Raw genomic sequence first — 22,408 nt, 5'->3', positions numbered from 1 at the left:
GATGTCGAGAGAGTGACATGAAGGAATGCAGGACTGGGTCTTTTAGCTATTGTGTCTTAATACAATATGTGACTTCCTTCAGTGCCAAACACCACAAACAAACACATTCACCTATATTTGAGAGTTGAATAGCAGGCAGCGAGGCACCAGGCCCACTTCCTCTGGAGATGTAGAAGGAGGAGAGGGAGCGAGAGTGGGAGAGAGTGAGTGAGTGAGAGAGGGAGAGAGAGAGGGGGGTATAAACTACAGCTTCACACACATTTCATTTCAGTTCAGATCTCTCTGGACACAAATTGCTCCAAACTGCTGGATTGACTCCTTTTTCACTCCCCTGAATCAACTTGACTCTCTCCATCGATCCGTCTTTGTGTCAGTCTCAACCTGTCTGTCCCGAAGTTTGTCGGGTTCATCAAGTTCACGCTGACATTCAGCGACTGAGGCTGAGCAGGAACGCTCACACTCACAGCTGGAGAGTGTCATCACAGATCATCTGAATACGTGCATCTGTCAAATCTGCTGCTCCTACCTCCTGAGGATCAACTCTGAAGAGGAGGAGTGCCTGGCTTACTAGCACCTCACCAACAGGAAGAAAGCATCCATCAGTTTAACTTCAGTCTACAATCATCAGGCTATCACTGGATTAGAAGTTTCCTTTCTCTGTATCCTAAATCAGGTAAAGTATCTGTATGTGGCAGAGTTTTAGTTAATATCAGTTTAATATCAAAAGTGTAAGCATCTTTTTCTGTTTGTATGCATTCCAGTGTTAATAATGACCACATCAGTGCTAAAAATGACCACAAAACAGCATTTTCAGACCCCAAAACCTTAAATAAGATCACAAAGAAGTGCCACAAATAAAAGGTGTGTGTGTGCATGCCAGTGTGCATAAAGATAGAGAAATCTTTGAGTAAATTCTAAAATAATTAAGAAATTAAACTTCTTTTGTTACTTGAGTTTGGAATTTAGTTCGTCTCTAAATGAACGCCCATGATGTTGATGGATGTGGCAGAATATTATCACATTGACCTGTTAATATTTTCTATTCAGCTTATTATCGCATTGAAAACATCCTCATGTCTGACCGATGTCAATGATTCATTTATCATTGTAAACCAGCTCGAGAAAGAGGGGGCCTTTGTATTTGTGTGTGTGTGTGTGTGTGCCCATTATCAAGACAGGATGCAGAACAATACTGACTCCACATATACACACCCAGTCTCTCTCTCACACACACACAAAGAGAAACACACATGCATGCAAAGGTCAAGAGAAAGTCTATACAAGGAAGTAATATTGTTATTAATGATGCTGGGATCACTTGTGAAAGACATGAATGGGAGCACACAGACACACACAACACGGAGACACACACACATGATTTGTTCGAAGCTTCTGGGCTTTACAAAAACAGGAAGGGATGGGCATTTAATAAATAAGTTGCCAAAAAAGTTGTAATCTGATTTTAAACTTTTTTTTCTGGTCAGATTTTTAAGTTCATCTTCGTTTCTCATCTAAAATTAGTGCTTCTTGCATAACAAATGGACTTTTAATATAAGTTTAATATGAGTTCCAAGTTAGGGACAAAAACAGTCAGTGACATTTGCCCACTGGTTCGAGAAATTACATCAATCAAATGACAGAAGGGTGAGAAATTTGGCATGTAAAGCAGTCCCACTCCACCCAGAAATGCTCTTTATTGTTCCCCCTGTTTTGGAAGTCTGTACAGAGTCTGGTACTCATCAGAATCCATAATCCAAATACCTAGGTATGTCGTCATCAGTTACCTTGTCTGTGTTTCCTTTTTATTATCTTGTCATGTATGTATCTACACATACATGTATTTAAATAATAACGATAACTGCAAAATTCAATTCAATTCAATTTTATTTATATAGCGCCAAATCACAACAAAAGTCACCTCAAGGCGCTTCATAGATACAGAGAAAAACCCAACAATCATATGACCCCCTATGAGCAGCACTTTGGCGACAGTGGGAAGGAAAAACTCCCTTTTAACAGGAAGAAACCTCCGGCAGAACCAGGCTCAGGGAGGGGCGGGGCCATCTGCTGCGACCGGTTGGGGTGAGAGAAGGAAGACAGGATAAAAGACATGCTGTGGAAGAGAGACAGAGGTTAATAACAGATATGATTCAATACAGAGAGGTCCATTAATACATAGTGAGTGAGAAAGGTGACTGGAAAGGAAAAACTCAATGCATCATGGGAATCCCCCGGCAGCCTACATCTATTGCAGCATAACTAAGGGAGGATTCAGGGTCACCTGGTCCAGCCCTAACTATATGCTTTAGCAAAAAGGAAAGTTTTAAGCCTAATCTTAAAAGTAGAGATAGTGTCTGTCTCCCGAATCCAAACTGGAAGCTGGTTCCACAGAAGAGGGGCCTGAAAACTGAAGGCTCTGCCTCCCATTCTACTTTTAAATACTCTAGGAACAACAAGTAGGCCTGCAGAGCGAGAGCGAAGTGCTCTAATAGGGTGATATGGTACTACAAGGTCATTAAGATAAGATGGGGCCTGATTATTTCTCTAAAATCTCCGCAAACTTTAAAAATTGTGACACAAAATCTCATCCCAGGCAGTCAAATACTGCCACGTGTAATGCAAAAATAATTTAACAAATAATGAAATGAATTACTTTCTCAAGTAACTAAGTAATGTACTCTATGTTACATGTTACTTTTAAGAAAAGTAAAAAGTAATGTGAAATATTTTACTTTTTTTAACCCCAACACACCCAGTTGAGTCCCAAGTGGGATAAATCTAGTTTTGCTCTGCGCCCACACTGCCCCACAGTTCACCCACACCTGCCCACTGTGGGGTCAAACAGACATGTTTGCTAGCACATTCTTTATGATGAGGAAGATTAAATGAGGTTGAGAGAAGGTCACTGATTCAAAACCTCAGTAAAATAGAAGTTAAACGGGTTCTTATTGATATATCAGGTCATATTCCAAGGATTTGAGGGTTTTGGTTTTTGTCTTTAAGGGTAAGTGCCTCTATTACGTAGAGACTTGAGTATTTAACAAGCAAAAGATTCTTGGTTCAAGCACAAGAGACTTAAGACCTGATGGTTGTGTCAGGCCAGGTGCCTGGTGTGAAATCTCCAGCATTGTGCATTGATGCACATTGTAAACGAGGGAGTGCTTAAAGGAAGCACAGATTTTAATCAACACTCCATACCAACTGGTGACTGTAATGCAACATGGGGCATATGTGGGTATGGCTCCATACCATTCGGTCCAGATGCCTAGTCCCCTACAGGCATTGGCATGGTACTGGGGCCCATAGTGGACTGCCCACTGTGGGACATGCAGGTCTGCCCACTCTGGCCCCAAGGGGGCATGTTTGCTGGGAAGGAAGATTTATATTCATACTGGTACAGACACAACCAAACATAGGAACAGACTGGATGTGTGTGTGTGTGTGTGTGTGTGTGTGTGTGTGTGTGTGTGTGGTAGCAGTGTTTACAGTAGATCTCTAGTTTTCCTTCCCCAGCGACAGGCGGAGGGGGAGTGTGGGAACAGAGAGGAAGCTAAACTAAACCATGGGCACAGACATTTTTATTAATGGGGTCGTGGCCGGGCTGGAGAGAGGCTCAGAGGGTCAAGATAATAGAATAACACACACACATACACAGCCGTGTTCTCATATTTTAGTGGGGACATATAATTGACATAATGCTTTCCCTAGCTGCTTATCCTGACCCTAACCATCAAAAATGAATGGCTAACCCTAACCCTTTGCCTAAACTTAACCATTACCTAATTGTAACAACAAAACCACATTTTGAGTCTCAAAAATGCCTTCAAACTCTTGGGGATGGGCATTTTGTAGCCATAACAGCTGGTGGTCCCACAAGTACAGTGACATTCCAATGTTTGGTCCCAACAAAGATATGTAAACATGCCACACACACACACACACACACACACACACACACACACACACACACACACACACACACACAGCAATAGGCAGTCTATTCCTCAATAATTTATCCACTCATCAACTAAGGTTTTTTGAGCAAGAGCATGGAAAAAAGATAATAATTGCACCACATTTGGAATTTTAGAAGGTGCACTAATACTCCATGAATAGAAAACAAGGAGAAGCACACACAGTGAGATATTTTAAGTAACACAGTTTGCCCCAAGCCCCAAATGAAAGAAAATAATACCAGAAGAATAACTCCAGCTTTTTCTCCCCAGCCAACCATAAAACATTGTGCATTAAAGGCAGCATGCATACAGCATAATCATTGTAGCTGGAGAATATTTCTAAATGTTTTGTGGTTAATCACGAATTCATGAGAAGATCAAATGAATATCATACAAAGATATAAAACATTTTTTTAAAGATTGCCCCAAGTTATTCTCGAGATATGTGTTTAATTCAGCCCACCTGACCATAACACACATGACAAAACCTTCCACTGAAATATATCAAGTCTTTTAATAATAATAATAATGGATTGCATTTATATAGCGCTTTTTGGGAACCTCAAAGCGCTTTTAGCTCTCCAGATTAAAACACTACAAAGGGATATTCTATTCTCAGTATTTCTCCTGGATGAGTTATTTAAGTTGAAATATTTTGAAAAATATTTTAAATCCGCTTTATATACAGAACAAGGAAATGTATATATATATATATTGAATATAAGACTGTTATACTATAATTTTTGTCACGGCCGACCGTGTGGAGAGTGTGTTTGGTGGACCCAGGTGCAGACACAGACGCTGGAGGCAAAACTTGTGCTAAGCTCAAAGCGAGCCTTTAATCAGGGCTGATACAGAAGGCAAAATAACAAACCATAAACTATGGGAATGACTAAACTAAAAACCTAAACTGGGAGTAACTAAGGCTATGAACGAAGACCAGGACTGAACTATGACGAAGTACTGTGGACAGACTATGAACAAGACATGAAAAACTGCGAACAAGATCTCGGTACTGGCACATGAAGGTGCAGGGAAACATGACTGGAGAAAGTGACTATGAACATGTCCAATACCAAATCTTGCAGACTAGAATCATGACGTGCAGCTAGAAATAATAGGGTGCATGAACATACAATGCGACACTGACACGAAGACACACTGGGCTAAAATACACTGAGGAAGTCATCAAGGAATTAGAGACAGAAGGGGAACACAGCTGGGAGGAATAAGACCTAATGAGACAGGGGGGAACAAAGCTAGAAACACTGACATAAGACAGGAACATGAACCTTCAGAGTAAAACAGGAAACAAGACACCACTAAACAAAAACGCAGACACGACACAGAGACAGACTAGACACTGAACTAAACCTGCAATAAACATGAGAACAAAACCTACGAACTAATCCCTAAACAAGAATAACTGAAACACAGATTCATAATCATCATTATCATCATAATAAGAAAAGAATCCAAAATGCAAAAACACACCAAAACATAGCAACTCAAAATAGTGGGTCAAACTGACCAAGAACCGTGACAATTTTAGTCATTACATGGCATTCAGTTATGCGTTTCACATTTCTTCACATTCATAGCCCTAAAATCTATTTATAAACAAGATGAAAGGTTTTTTTAAAGGAAGATTAAAAAATCGTGCCAAACAAATGTTAACAGTTGATGTTAATTAAATAGATTTTCATGCTTTTTTTGAAGCTAAAGACATTTTCTCACTTGTACATTCCCTGCTTTTGTTGAAAAGCATTCTCATAAAGTAATAAAAAAGAAGCTACATCTCCATAAATGTAGGAAGTCCTAAAATCTATTGAAAACATAAAATTCCGTCTGATTCAGGGAGGATTATTCTTGGTACCTCATAGATTTTTATTAAACTTTGTTATAAAATTAGTTTGTAAGATGTGCCTGAATGCATCATGTGACCCACCTGTTACTCATGCAAACCTTCCCATGCTCTTTGTTGGTGTGTTCAGGTGGATATTGCCCAGCTCAAAGTTTAGCAGTGAGTAAGGAATCTGAGTTGTAATCAGTCATGGCAGACTGGAGCCTACTGGGAAACTTCCTGGAGGAAGTACAGGAGCACTCTACCTCTGTTGGCAAGGTAACATGCAAACACAGACATGTATATGTACACACACATTGCGTACTAACACACAAGACTGGTCCGACATCCTCTGTTCATGACAGACAAACATATACACTCAAAATAGAACATTCATGTATTTCCAGTGTTGGGAAGGTTACTTTTAAAATGTATTCCATTACAGATTACAGAATACATGCCCTAAAATGTATTCTGTAACGTATTCCGTTACGTTACTCAATGAGAGTAACGTATTCTGAATACTTTGGATTACTTAACATATTATCATGCATTTTACAACTACATGAATGTGATTTATTACTATTACTGAAGGTCCGCGGCTCCGAACCGTAGTAAAGGGACCTCTGACTAATACGGGTTCCGTGTTGGGCTCGTTGCCGAAAACTAGCTTTACTTTGTTGTCTGGGTCAACTTTGCTTGCGAAAGACCGAGAGAGGCGTTGAAAGGCTGCTCCAACGGGACTTATTGTTTCGGAGGAAAACACGAACACAGCGTACAGTCGAGTCTTAATAGCTTACTTACAGCTGGGCTCGTCAGGCGCTCTTCTTGGCTGCAGTGGTTATTATTATATTTACATGCTTCCAGCTCCCGTTTTTGCTCGATGACAGCTCGTACTTTTCCTTTTTCTCCCTCCCTCGCTCACAGACACATAACGTGTATGGCAGTCCATTCTCCCTGCAGCACGGACTACACTGCCCATGATGCTACATTCTTTAGAGCTATGCCTGTAGCATTCTGCCTATTAGCTTAGCACAACAACAACAACAGGCGCTCTCTCACCCAGGAAACACGCAGAGAGAGCGTGTCACCCTGTAACCATGGCAACCGTAACGCTGCCGCCTGGAACAACAGAACGTAGCTGTCAAACAAAACCCAAACAGTCCTGACCCGCCACAATATGAAACAGGGAAGTACCGCCGTGTAATCCATTTATTTCAACAAAGTAACTGTATTCTAAATACCACCTTTTTAAACGGTAACTGTAACGGAATACAGTTACACATATTTTGTATTTTAAATACGTAACAGCGGTACATGTATTCCGTTACTCCCCATTACTGTGTATTTCTAAATCATCCTGTTAATTTTGTGTATCCCGACTCGTGGTTTCAGAGTCTTGTAACATTAGAATGAAACATCATACAAACATCTGTTAGTTTAACCATTCAAAAGTCAACTCAACAAGTCTTAAAATAAACCAAAAACAAATAACTTCACTTTCAGAGATTTTATGGAACTAATGTTACTTAAAACTGTAACGATAGTAGTAACCTCTGGTTTTCAATGCATGTCCATTGTTGTAAAATGTGTGCATGTACTGTCCTCTTTCTTCAGAGAAGCTAAGTAGTAGTAGTCCTCAAAGTACGTTGTTTACAGAACTGTTGGCAACGCTTAGGAATCCAGGAGCACAATTTATAAACCAAGATAACAAATTTAGACATGGCACAAGGTCAAGAGGACTGGAATTCACGTTCTTTGTGGGACTGTTTCTTTTAAATCTTTGTTTCACTCGCTTGGTTAGGTTTAGGAAATGATGACGCTTTTGGTTTTAAAAAAAAACCCAATAAACATTATATATCATTGAACTTGTGAGAAGGCTCAGTTTTCTAGTTTAGATTCTTTCTTAAATAACTAATTGTAATGGTAAATTCAATCAGTCAGCACTTTGTGTACTTTTTCTAAGGCATTTTTAAATCTGTTTAGACGTACTGCAAAGATAACCAGCTCCTAAAGTATGTAATAACTTTAGTTCAGGGTGGCCATGAAGTCAGTACTGGCAGACCAGCTATTCTCACTGCCAGCCAGCTGATGGCTCAGTTAGAAGTTGTCAAGGCATCCAACTGGCAAACCTCATACAGGGAAAACTATTTAAATGCCACTTTACAATCCAGCTAAACTCCGAGCCCTCCTTTCATGGTGCACCCGACCTAATCACTGACCTATTGTTCTCACTGCTCTGTGCAGGGTCTTGCTATTGCTTTCCCTGCTTTTCCATGGATGGAGGTGGAAATGAGTTCCCATAACATAAATATACTACCAAACACAAATAACTGCAGATGAAAACAACAATTTTCATTCATTATAGTGGCCCTCCCCTCCGGACTGGAGTAACCTTTAAGAGCTGTTTATACCTTTATTGTTTTAAAAAGGGTAAAAATGGGAATGTCCACAGTCTAGACTTTGATTAAAGGATATTTTATTGAAGCAATTCAGCAGAAACAAATAATTATAGTCACACTTAAATTACACTTATCCAATTAACCTACTCTGAGCTAATGCTGATTTTGTTCTAATCTTTGGAAGAAGAAGAAGAAGACTGGAGGTCATAATTGCTTCATGTTTTTTCTCCACAGGTGTGGCTGACCATCCTGTTTATCTTCCGAATCCTTGTCCTCGGGACAGCAGCTGAGTCATCGTGGGGAGATGAACAGGAAGATTTTAACTGTGACACTGAACAGCCAGGCTGTGAGAACGTCTGTTATGACCGAGCCTTCCCCATAGCACACATACGATACTGGGTAATGCATTGGCAGTCAAAGATTATCTTTTTGTCTTAACCAACTGAAATCAAAGATCATAAAGAAGTCAGCCAATCCATCTTAAAGCTTGACATTTTATTAGAAATATATTATAGTTACTCTATCACATCAACCAAAAGAACTTCTTTATACCTGTTGATGATTTTTAAACATTTTCTAAAACTGTAAACACAATATGAACTCTAATTAGTCAGTTGGAATGAATCTGTGTCTGTACATCCCTGTTCATTCATCAAACATTTCAGGCTACAGTATCCTGCAGTCATTGAAGAAAAAGAAGCATTTTAATTTTAAATCTATCAAGTGTAAAGATTGGTTTGCCACCTTCCTTGCAGCTATTTACATCCATTTATTTCAGTGCAGTGTGTAAAATAAATTGCAGTCACTTGATGTCCTCAAGGGATTAATTATAGTGAAATGTTTCCATTTCATACAGGCTATTCAATGAGATTATCTATGCTTGCAGCCGAGAGCAAGGGCTGCTTCAAAAATGCCTCTCTGCAAATGAATCCTCCCCCCCAAAACAACAACAGTTCAGATCAAACAATAAAACTCTTATCAAAATCTCAGAACCACAAAAAACGGAAACTCATTTTCCAAGAAATGTGGCAACACTTTGGGTTGATGCATACCATAAAGACTTGAATGGTATGAAAGGTTGAGTTTCCAATTACAACGTAGGTTAGGACATAGACTTCCAGGTCTATCAAGCTTAAATCTTTGCATTCTGCATTAGTCTGACCTAAATTTAACAGCTTCCTAGAAAATGAATAATCTTCAATGGTGGAATTTAAACTCTTGCAGATATCAGATTAGTGAGTTAATCTTTTAATTTTGAGTCACTATCCTTTGTGTAAACCTAAAAAAATAAATGTTCAAGTAATATGTTCAAGCAGGCTGCAAAGCCTGCAGTGGCAGCTGCCCCAGTTTGTCCCCCTGAGTACAGACTAATACTCAGGACTGAGCCATAGCTTCAGTTCAAAAGCCCTATTTAAAAAGGAGAGCGCCACCTGTTACTGTTCAAGCACTCAACTGCTAGTTGAGTCATTCTGTCAAAGACTGCAGGAAAATAGGATCCAAATGCATTCTCCAAATGAGACGGGTTTGAAGTGAGCAAAACCTTTATTGTGGCCGAGAATAAAACAGATCATAACATAACAAAGTCCAGAAACACAGCAGACAACAGAAGGGAACACACTAGAAACTATGTAGACATGGGGGACGTGGAAAATGGGTAAAAAGAGACAGCTGAAATGAATCAGGATGACTAGACACAAGGAAGTAAAATTAAAAGCAAGGAACAAGCAAGAACAGATTATCAGATAAAAGAAGATTTAAGAGGAAGAAAGAGAGAAACAAAGAACTAAGACACTAAGAAACATGGCAATCAATTATAACAGAGAACCAATTACAACATCAAATATGATTCTAAAATTCATGAAAACACATAACTGGGCTAATGGGCCAGAACAATGACACATCTCTTGTGTTTCATGCTTTCAATCACTGATGCCTGATCTGCTCTGGATGAGAGTTTCGTTGTTTCTCTCCCCACCTAAATTGTTTAAAGTTCAAAGTCCTGGGAGTCCATACTGAAGAATATCTCACACTGTTGCAGATGAAAATAACAACTTTTGTTTTACTTTTGATTTTAAATCGTATCCATGTCTTTCCAGGTGCTCCAAATTGTGTTTGTATCCACTCCCAGTCTGATCTACATGGGCCACGCTATGCACACTGTCCGCAGAGAGGAGAAAAGAAGGAACAGGGAGGAGGAGGGAAGAGAGGAGGGAGGGGGAGAAGAAGACCCAGGAGGAGGTGAAGGAGGAGGTGGAGGTGGAGAGAAACAAGAGAGGAAAGGGGAAGAAGATGGAAATGAAAAAAATGAAAGTCACTCAGCAGGTCGAATTCGCCTGAGGGGAGCACTGCTACAGACATATGTTCTGAGTATACTGATACGCAGCATCATGGAGGTAAATGTCACCATTTCTGCCTTTAACTTAAACATAGCACTTGATAGCAGGTCAAGATTTAAAGTCTGTCTAGTTCAAGCTCATGTCTGTCCTCCAAAGGCTGTCTGAAATGCCAAGAGAAGTAAATTGATGAAAAATTGTATTGCAGAGTTTGGACCAAATTGCTCATGAAAGTTTAGGATTTGTAAACATTAAAGACTCGTATTTGTATTGTGCCTAAAACATGATGTCCACACGTAAAAAAAACAACAAAAAAACTGTCCTTCCATCCAGGTGGTGTTTCTGTGTCTTCAGTACTTCCTGTATGGAATCTTTCTCAATCCTCTGTACGTCTGCAAGGTAAAAACCAGACATGATTTTGATTTCACTCTTTGCTGTTAACCACAATATTTGGGCCTATAACAGTAATTCTCTTGTTCCTTTGCTCTTTTAGGCATGGCCATGTCCACATCCAGTTAACTGCTATGTCTCCAGACCTACAGAAAAAAATGTCTTTATAGTGTTCATGTTGGTCGTGTCAGCTGTCTCGCTGGTCCTCAGTGTGCTTGAACTACATCACCTGGCATGGAAACATTGTTGCAGGTCAGAAATTCATTGTATAATTTTTTAGTTAGAAAAGCCATGATTGAGGTTTTTACATGACGACATAGACGAACGAATTCAGAATATTCCTTTGAACTATGATGATACTTTTTTAGTTAATTAATGATTTTATTTAATGATTGTTATGTTTATTTCCTATTTAAGAAGCTTAAAGTTGATAAAGTTACTAAGACCTATTTGAGCATTTAGCCATTAACAAAGATGTAATTTGTTGCCAGTTTGCACAAACAAAAATAGTGGTAAATTATGTAACAGTTTATTTCATATCAGGTACGACTGTGTTAATCTGTTGTTTTGTGACCCCCAAAGTGGCCAGAAAAAAGTGGAGTTTTAACTAGACAAAACTCCACTAACTCCACTAAAACTCCACTAAAAATGAAAAAATAAAGGTGGCTTTTTTTCTGAAGAGTAAGAGTAAATACTGCAATGTGGTAATAATATCCTAATATGTTACTAGACACAGGTTATTCTCCTGTATTCAGTCTAAACCTGATTAAAGAAAGAGATAAAGATAACGATTGTTGATGATTCAGATTTTTGGTCAACAGTGAGACGTATTCATAGGGATTGGATGGAAGTCTTGAAAAATTAAACAATGCAACTTTCTCACGAAATTTCATTTCCCTCAAGAGATTCGATTCCAATAACAATTTTAAGCCTTCAGTGATTCAGATGTACTTCCTGGAATTTACCATTAGAACAAGTGGAATGAGGAAAACAGGGATTGGTTTCCACTTTGTGGTAGTGAATTCTTAAAGAAGTGTTCACAGCGGGCAGCACGGTATGTTGTGGTTGGCAGCATAACTTGAAATCTTACATTTTCCCACTGGTTCACTCTGTTTATTGCAGGCGATTCTTGTGCTCTGCAAAAGCCAACAAAGCAGCCAACACCTCTCTGAGCCGACAGCTCTCTTTGTCTCCTCCACCACCATCAACACCACCTCCAGATTTCAACCAGTGCGTGACTGGCTCCACACACTTCCTACCCCTCCCCTTCCCCAACCACCGGCTAGCGAACCAACAAAACTCTGAAAACATGGCTACCGAGCAGAACAAAATGGCAGCCGCAGTGGAAGAGGTAAACTTCCTCCAAATGAGCTGCTATTCGCATGGATGGCAGAAGACCAATGACGGTCAGATCCAAGATGGGAGATACCTGAGACCCGATGCTAACTGCTATACCCCCGAGAGCAGGGACGTCGGCTGTGTTCAGATCCAAAATGGTGGCCCAGACGTGCTGCTGCATAAGGACAAGCGAAGATACAGCAAAGCCAGCGGAACGAGCAGCCGAACTAGAGCAGATGACCTCGCAGTTTAGAAAAAAAAGTAGATAATAGATTTACAAACCTGCTGAAAAAAACCAAACATGCATAAAAGACCTTAGCTTTCATAACATGATTCATTTTATCTAAGGAATCATGCAAATGATGACTAATTCCTTTTATCTTCTTCCTTACAACATTATACGGCTCCTAATGACTTAAACAATGGTTTTTACCCAACATCTGAGCAAACGCCCAGCAGGGATTGAAGAACTGGGCAACAATGTCTGGAGTTGCGGTGCTACACAGATCGCTAAATCCATCAAGAATAACTGGATTGTGGCTTCTTCTTGAACTGAAACAAACATGCACCTGAAGCTTGCACTGTTTATATGCTGAGACTAAAGTCACCAAAAAGGCTATAAAAGGTGAAAATAACACAGTTTGGGTGACACCATTGAGGGAGTCTGCACTGTATAGCATAGATGTCTTATTCTTTTCTTTATTTACTGGTGTGACTCAGTTGGGCACAAATTAATTCATGACTTTAGTCACAAGCATGCTGATAAAGCCTTTAGCAGTAGCAGTGACTGTATCGGAAAACTTTTCAAAAACATGCTCTTTGTGATTTTTATCTCCTGACTAGCAGCAGCTTGCGCAGGCTAGAAGAGATCTGGTCCAAGTCACAGCTGCCTTAATAGTACTAATGTGTTTCAGGACCTTAAAAGGCCCAAATGGAAAAGCCAAAAAATGCACTAAAATCCTGACTGTGACGTATTTGTTATATTTCAAAGCCCAAAGAAAAAGGCATGAGGAAGAGGCATGAGGCACATTCATTTAACGCTTTATTTTTAACATCGTGTAAAGGCAAACACCTCTTAAATATATATTTTTCTGAGATTTTATTCCCAAAATTTGTCGCCTATCATTGACGATAAACTTAAGATAGAGATGAAGATTTCCTCCAATGCTAGTGCATTTACCTGCTTGCCAGGTATTTCACTTAAACTTATAACAAACTTACACTGTGTTTATTTCACTGTCACTTCTTCACATTTTTTTTGCAGAAATGTTTATTCTAATTTACCTGCTCTATAATCAGTTGAATTTCGTTCTTACTTGGTACCATTTGAATTAAATGAGACTTTAAAACAATACATTTACATTTCAGTATCACATAAATATTGCATGAGCAGTATTTTTTATATCTTGCTGGTTTGCAGTCCTTGAGTGCGCCCAGGAAATACAAAATTGAGCCTCATGTCTTTGGAAGTACCAGCACTGGACACACTGGGGACTTCTACGTTACCTAGACTGAGCCTAAACTCTGTGGCTTATTGGCTGGACTTATGACTGACTTATTTAACATTTTGCACTGGAAATTTACAATGTGATTTTGTGAAACCGCTTAAAAAATTTTGCTAATTTTTTTCACGTTTGAAGTGCACTCTGTTTTCAGCCACATTTGATACCGTGTAGATTATCTTTTCACACCAGCACGTCTTTTATAATTTCTTCTCAAAGATTTCTTGCATTTCCTATAACATGACAGCCTGGATGATACTGATGGGTTTCTAGTACATTATATTATGGTCATTTTAGCTATGAACACACATAGAATTAAGCATGGACTGCTACTATGTCTAGCATAATGTATATGATGTGTTTTGTTTCAAATTGTTCGTAATGTCATTGGACACACACACACACAAAAGGTTGGGTATTAAGCAGTGAACAATGCTGTTAATGACAATTTAAATTTGTTTTATATTTATTATTACACTTGAATAATGTGAATGCTTTATACATTTTGAAAATAAATGCAACATATGCAAACCATTAGAGTTTGTGCTTGGAACCACAATAGCCAGAAATTGTTCGTGTTCATGCAGCAACTATGTGGACTAGTTCTGCAGGATATTATGTGGAAAGTTAAGACCTGTTTGCTACAAAGCATCATAGACTGTATATACAGGACACACATGATGCTTTCAGTCAGGAATGCAAATTGCAGCCTCAGAATCTTTGAAGACTCAGAGTTGCTTGACATGTTGATTTTTTTTCTCTTAGAGCCACAGGCGGCCATATTTGGAGCTGGGAACATCCTGCATTCATAAACTGTCCTGGTGCAACATGAAGACAGCAATATCTGCTGATTAGCGCTGAAATTAGAATTTCACTCACAGAATCTGAAGCACACACTTTTATCCCTCACAGCAGGCCATATTATTTGTCAGGTAATTCCATTGCATCTGCAAAAATGCTAACAAAAGTTACAATTAAAATATTAAGCCTTAAAAAACTTAGTGTTGTGAGTTGTAAAAGAAATCCAAGAAAGAAGGAGTTCTATGTAGAATGGTGGCTGTAAATATGTTTGTTTGTTTTTTCCGTTAATGTAAATTTGGTTATTTTAACATAGGCAATTTATTCATTTTTGAAGTCAGTCTCGAATAGACATTTAAGGAAATCGAGTTATTGGTACTTCCAGACCTGAAGCAACACATCACCACACATCTGCTGAGCTTCTGTAATAAAATTTAAATCAGCAGACAAGCAGAAAGAACAGAGTCATCTGAGCACCAATGATTTCTGAGTTGTGTTGTTACTATGCAGGAAAAGTTAAATGTATAAATACACAAGTAAAGTATTTTAATAGTATCTAATAGTATACTTAGACTAGTCTATGTGTTTCTAACTGTAACTGCACTTAATACTGCTAAGTTCACACAAATTGATAATATGTGCACACAGTTTGCTTGGTAGAGAAACGACCAGTCATTATGACAGTGTAATCTATTTGCCATCATTTTGGCACATGTTTTCACTTTGGGCCAGCTGACTTGATTTCTTCCCATGAAAGACAGAACAGTAACGATGGACAAAACAGGCATCAAGATACATGAGAAATGCTAGATAGTTTAAGGAAGGGGCACTTTTATACATTTGTCCTGATTCCCATGGCCAACTTCCAGTATGGACAGGAGATGATTGGAAAATTCCCATTAAGGTCATTTGAGGTCCAGGAATGTTTGGGAACTGCAAAAAAGAAGAGCTTCGTGTTTTCTTTTCCCCTCTCTTCTTTTGTCCCATCTGTTGTAGCCATGTTTGCGCTGTGATGAGTTGTTTAACGTCAAGATATCAAGAATCAACTTATTATTTAAATATTAGATAAATATATGTCCTTATTAATAGTATTATTAATAAAAATATAACAAATAAAGACCAATTAAATAAAAATATAACCACACCAAAGCTAGAAGTGAAAGTAGATTCATCCATCACATCAGGTCATTGCTCATTGCGGGGGCAGCAGTTAAAGCAGAGCTGCCAGCCCCCCCTCTCCACAGCAACCTCTTCTAGTTCTTCCATTAGAAGAGGGGGCACTAACTGCTCATTAACTCAATCAAGAGATGTAATCTGTCCAGTGCGCCTTAGGTTTGTCTCAGAGTCTCCTTCCAGTAAAACGTGTCCAAAAGGTCTCACCCAGGAGACATCCTAGTCAGATGCCAAAATTACATTAACTGGCTTGTTTTAAGGTGTAGGAGTTTGTACCCATACCATAAAAAACATACATATGTCATATCTGTAACTGAGTGGAAAAAGTCAGATGATACAGCTTAACTCAAACCATGGGACTATTGCAACACACTGAAAAATATATAAAATTTTTACAAATTGTTGTCTCAATAACCACAGTATTTTGTGTTTGTATTGTCAAAGGAGATAAGACTTCCTTTATGGCAGAGAAGCTCAAAGAGGGACGGATTGGAAATCCTAGAGGGACAGCATCCCCATGTGGTGAAACATGGTATTTCTTATCAGCTGTAAAATAATAAGCACATTTTTATTGAAATTTACAGTAATTATAGAAACTATACTGCCAAAAGTATTCACTCCCCTATGCGAATCATTCAGTTCTATGTAAAATCACAAAGTGGGGTCAGCAGATGCTGAGACACATAATGTGCAGTCACCCACATGATGCAGAGTCAGTTGCTACACTTCTTGTGATCATTGCTCAAGAACAGTGTAAAGAGAGCTTCGTGGAATGGGTTTCCATGGCTGAGTAGCTAATTCCAAGCCTTACATCACAACGCAAAATCCAAAGCATCACATATGGTGGTATAGAGCACACTTCCATTGGACTCTTGAACAGTTGAGATGCGTTCTCTGGACTGATGCTTTCACAAATTCCAAATTTGGAAATCATTTTTTCCTCCATTTATAAACTGAATATCACCTGAGTGTGAGCTTGGACACACACTTTAGTCTGACATCAATGATTATAGCATCAATACCACTGGAACCATATGCTCCTTAAAAGTTCATAATCTGTTATTCTGGTCAGACACACCAACAACACCACAGACAAGTTGTTTCAAAAATGAAACCTACAGATTAATGTTAACCTACAGTGACCTAAGTTCAAAGGGGGTTGACTACTGCTAACCATGTCTACAGATTTTGATAATTAAATTTCCATGACAAGTGTGACAGCACAGTACAGTGTGTAAATTTGTACTGTGTTTTGAGACATTAGAGTTCTACAAGTTAGAATGTTTGGTATACATTTAGTTACATTTAGTTACATTTAGTTAAAAAAAAATTAACAACAAGATTTCTGAGTAAAAAAAACTACACTATCTATGTAATTAAAGGGCAAACCTTGAGTACTATGTGAATAAATATGAATACTATATCATGCAATTTGCATGTAACATGAAAAAAGAAAAGAATAGAGTTTAGGGGAGGAAAAGATTAGGTAAATACTGGGGAGAAAGAGCATGTAGGGATATTAAGGTGAGGAGAAGGATTTTATAGAGATGCAGAACTTGACTGGGAGCCAGTATGGTTACATAAGGAAGGGGGTGATAGGAATTAGTGCAGGTAAGAACTGAGCATTTGAGTTCTGAACATACTTCAGCATGTTCAAACTGCCTAGCATATGCATATCACATTTATCATAACAATCTTTGGTCCAGAAGATGTTTTTCAAAATGTCTGAAATTTGAGCCTGAAACACAAAGGTTTTTATTTTTGACACTTGGAGTGGCAGCAGTTTGATGTTTTTGTTCTTTATTTCAATGAATTTATTAATGTTAAAAAATGTTGCCTTTGTAAAATATTCTAAAATTCTTATGGAAAGAAATGAGGTGATTCTGAAAGAGGAAGTCAGGAGACTGGCTGATTTTTCATGGAATGACCCCTTCATGACAATAATTTACTTGTTAGACACAAAGTTTGGTACATGCCAAAGTTTTCATAGAGTTCATGTAAAGTTGTTAGTGTGGTCACAGCATCGTAGTTTCCAAACAGAGGATGTGGAACTGGGCAGCAGAAGCAGTTTTCTGTTAATAAAGAGAGAAGTGCTTGCAAAAATGAATCCCATAAAATGGGATGAAATCATAATGTTGTGTCATATGCCTTTGGCATCTCCAAATGTGGCACAAGGTATCCTTAGGCATCTCATCCCAGATGAGCAAGCAAAGAAAAATTGCAGCAAAGCAATATTATAGGTCAAGAGATAATATGTCTCATATACTGACAGTACATAAGAACAAATCTGCTCTGAAAAAAAGGCCATGTTAGATTTACTTAATTCAATAGTGGACATTGGTTGCACACAACTGTTTTGCTTTGGCAGAAACTTAAACAACTTAGTTAAATCAACACAACTTATTCATATTCCATAAACCTGTGCATTTTGTGTTGATAAAACACAATTGAAACATGTTTAGATGAAGTAAGTTGAGCTCTCGGAATATTTTAATCCTTTACAATTTTGTCATTTTATTTCAACAGTATTCAATAACTTTTACCCCAGTACTACTTGGTCATTTAAATACTACATGTTGTCTTCATATTACATAATGTTCAACAAAGTCTAGACTCTAAAGTCTGGTTAACATAAAAATTGAATGGATCTACAACAACTGCCATCCTCCTATCTTTATCCGGGTTGCAGGGGGGCTGGGGCATAACCCTGAAGTGATAGGGTAAGAGGCAGGGTACATCCTGGACAGCTCACCTGTCTTTCACATAGAGACAAACAACCATCTGCACTCACAGGTAATTTAGAATCACCAATTAACCTAACCTAACTCTTATGACTGCATGACTTTTAACTGTGGGAGGAAACCAGAATTCCCAGAAAGAAACCACAAGCGAGATTGTGGATTTGAACCCAGGACCTTCTTGTTGTTTCACAACAAGAGCACTAACCACCACGCCACCGATCCAGGTTTAGCAAAAGCAGGAAAGCTATGATTTTTAGGCTTGATGAAGAATTTTCTGTACGTTTTTGTCCTTGACAGGTTACACCACAAAAAATAGCAATAGAGTACACATGGTGTTTGTGTAGTCGTCTGCCTCTTATAACTCCAGTGCAGTTTGAAATCTCGTGCGATATTGTGAATTTCTCCCTCCCTACCAGATGCACTGAATGGTATGTTGGTAAGGAAGTCGTCGTCGAAATCTGAGCAAGGGACGAATTTCCTACCCTCAAACAAACGTAATTCATGGCCAAACAGTAATAGGTGAGAAAAACATTCTTGAATTGTGAGCATCAGCAGTGTCTGCAGATATATTGGCACAAGCCTCATGTCTTAACTTTGCTTTGTTAAGGAGATATAACGATTTGAAAATGCGCCCCATTAGAGAATTCCAGTGGTGATTTTGAACAACTCTCCAATGACTTTCTATGGAGAGTTTTCAGACTTTGTGTTGCCCTGAGGCGATTTTATAAAAATCTGCAACTTCCACAACAATGATAGTGACATTTTCTGAAAGCCAGCAAAAAGCCCCACGTTTTGATGTATAATGTGTCGAGGTTGAGTGAAAATTGAGTGAGTAGCAAGAAGTTGTTTGGACATGAAGAGAAACTTCAGAAAGGACCAGTTAATTGCATAGCAACCATAACAACGCATGTATTTTCTGAAAAATCACAAAGCTGCAACTGAAAACTTAAAGAGGCATTAAATTAAAACGGTAATGGATATGAAAAAGCTGAATTGTACAGGAATAGCCCAATAATTTGAGAACGTTTTAAAGTTTGAATGGAGTTTCTACATGAAAGTATGAGGAAGTTGTGAAGTTTCAAAAACAAGCAAGTTTTAGCAGAATTTTTGAAGATTCCCATTCATTTCAATGGGACAAATTAAAGGAAAAAAGTGTAATATTTTAAAAAGTATAAATAGTAATAAACACCAAATGATATAGCCGGAAAGGTCAGAAATAGCAGAATACAATACAATACAATACAACTTTATTTGTATACCACGTTTAAAAGATCAGCGGTACACCAAAGTGCTTTACAATAAAAACAGGAAATTTAATATTGTGAAATTTGAACGGTGACAATAGCACAAAAACTGAGGAAGTAGTTATGGTGCAAAAAACTTACGGAAGCAACAAGATGGATGAAGATAGCTGTATGTGAAAGGGTACACTATGCAGTGTCAGTAGAGTACATTCAAGTAGGGAAGATGTGTAGCAAATGTCACATGTAGGAAACAGGTGAAACATAGTATCAGAAATACTATAATTTAGCAGAAAAGTAATATCTTAAGCAGAAATATTGGAGAAGAGAAATGGCCAGCTGAAAAAGCCTGAACTTTTCTCAAAACTACTTGTTATTCAACTGTGAAAAATTGGCAGAAACATTACAAAAGCAAGAAGGAACAGCCAGCAGATACACAAAGCTAAGGCAAAAATGACAAGCCTAACAATATTTGCAAATATGGACTCACACACACAGAAACGCAGTGACACATAACCCACGTCCAGCAAACAATGTGTCCAGTTAATAAGTCTGTAATAGAAATTCAGGCAACAAGCACATTGCCACATACTCTGTCACAAGCCACAATCTCTGTAATACTCAAAAAAGACAAGGATCCTCAAAAATGTGGATCCTATTGCCCCATTAGTCTACTGAATGTGGATTATAAGATCCTCACAAAAGCTCTCGCACTTCGTATTGAGAAGGTAGTACCTTCTATTATACATGAGGACCAAACAGGCTTTATAGTGAACCGCCAGTCATATTTCAATATCAGACGGCTGTTAAATATCCTATATTCTGACCACTCTGTTGATCACCCCGAGATAATAGTCTCACTAGATGCCGAGAAGGCTTTTGACTGTGTGGATTGGCAATATTTGTTCTCCGTTTTGAAAAAATTTGGCCTCGGTTCTAATTTTATTTCATGGATCAGGACTCTGTACTCAGCGCCCCTGTCTTCAGTCTGCACCAATAACACTATTTCAGAAGACTTTTCCTTACATAGAGGCACCCGACAGGGATGCCCCTTAAGCCCCCTGCTATTCAATTTGTCAATAGAGCCACTGGCGGCAGCATTGAGAATGGACCCCAGAATAAGGGGGATCACTAGGGGAAACACTATTCATAAGTGCTCCTTGTATGCAGATGATCTCCTTCTGTATATTACAGACCCGGAGGCATCAATTCCTTTAGCTCTGGACCTCATTGGATCGTTTGGCCGCCTGTCTCGTTACAGATTGAACCTGGCTAAAAGCACACTGTTCCCTGTTAACAGTCTGGCGAAGGAGGCTAACTACTCAGCCTTTCAGTTTAGACTGGAACACTCCTCATCCACCGATTTGGGTATTCAAATCACAGACACTTATCAGGATCTTTTTAAACAAAATTTTACCCCTTTATTAGAGAAAACAAAATCGGATTTGGCACGCTGGTCAGTATTACCCATCTCTCTTGCTGGGCGGGTCAACACAATTAAAATGGTAGTCTTGCCTCGATTTATGTACCTCTTCCAGATGATACCCCTTTTTCTTCCTAAAACCTTTTTCACCCAGTTAGACGGACTCATATCATCATATATTTGGGACAAAAAAGTTCCAAGAATCCGTAAATCCCTGTTACAGTGTTCTAAGTCAGAAGGCGGCCTGGCCCTACCAAACTTTATGTATTATTATTGGGCTGCCAATATTGTGAAACTATCCACCTGGATGCGGGCTTTTAGGGAGGGCAGAGGGCCGCCTTGGTCCACTATGGAGCTAGACGGTAATTTCACCATATCCCCTGTTGCAATAATGTGTTCAGGTCTACCAGTCAGTCGCAATGTTAATTTTAAAAATCCTGTGGTTAAGAACTCTCTCAATGTCTGGTTTCAGTGTCGACATCATTTTGGGCTAAGGCGGTCACTTGTCTGCTCCCCTATTACGTCAAATCATCTTTTTTTTTACCAGCTCAGAGCGATGCAGGGTTCAAGGTTTGGTACAGCAGAGGAATTATCTGCTTCTCTGATCTGTTTGTTAAAGGGTCATTTCTATCCTTTGAAACATTATCTAAAGATTTTGGAATCCCGAAGAACCACTTCTTTAGATACTTACAAGTGCGTAGCTTTGCAGTTAAACACTTCACTTCTTATCCAAGTCTACCTAATGACTGTCCACTTGAGGACTGTCTGCAATTTCGATCTATGGCTAGAGGCCACATCTCTCAAATATATAGCACATTGCAGCATATAAAGGCAGACTCTGTGTCCAAAGCCAGAAATGCCTGGGAGCTGGACTTAAACCTCCAGATCCCAGATGACCTATGGGACCTTAGTGTGGGCAGGATCCATGAATCCTCAATCTGTATACGGCATTGTATAATACAGTTTAAAATTCTTCACCGGGCGTACCTAACCAAAGCTAAACTAGCCAAAATATACAGTACCTCCGATGATAGATGTCCAAGGTGCAAGCAATCACCCGCCACTATGAGCCATATGTTCTGGACCTGCTCTGATTTGAACCGGTTCTGGGAATTAGTTTTTAAAGCTCTTTCATATGTGTGTGGGAAAACAATTGATCCTAATCCGATGACAGCAGTCTTTGGTGTACTCCCAAACCAACACGGGATAACTTCTTATCAAATGAATGCAGTGGCGTTCTCATCTCTCCTGGCACGCAGGCTAATTCT

The 22,408-nt window shown here is 38.9% G+C and overlaps 1 protein-coding gene across 1 annotated transcript; it reads left to right on the top strand.

Annotated features, from left to right (window-relative positions):
- The first annotated feature begins 271 nt into the window (after window positions 1–271).
- Window positions 272–13,364, top strand: LOC102776349 (gap junction alpha-5 protein-like). The gene is made up of 7 exons (XM_006783513.2): window positions 272–673; window positions 5,951–6,078; window positions 8,436–8,600; window positions 10,298–10,594; window positions 10,868–10,933; window positions 11,028–11,176; window positions 12,047–13,364. The coding sequence occupies exons 2-7, from the start codon at window positions 6,010–6,012 to the stop codon at window positions 12,513–12,515; spliced, it is 1,215 nt and encodes a 404-aa protein (XP_006783576.2). The 5' UTR covers window positions 272–673; window positions 5,951–6,009; the 3' UTR covers window positions 12,516–13,364.
- Window positions 13,365–22,408: the final 9,044 nt, after the last annotated feature.

This window comes from Neolamprologus brichardi, chromosome 13, assembly GCF_056152115.1.
Source record: "Neolamprologus brichardi isolate AB-2024 chromosome 13, ASM5615211v1, whole genome shotgun sequence".
Taxonomy (NCBI): Eukaryota; Metazoa; Chordata; class Actinopteri; order Cichliformes; family Cichlidae; genus Neolamprologus; species Neolamprologus brichardi.
The sequence above is the reverse complement of the archived record's forward strand: the minus strand, read 5'-3'. Positions and strand labels throughout refer to the sequence as shown.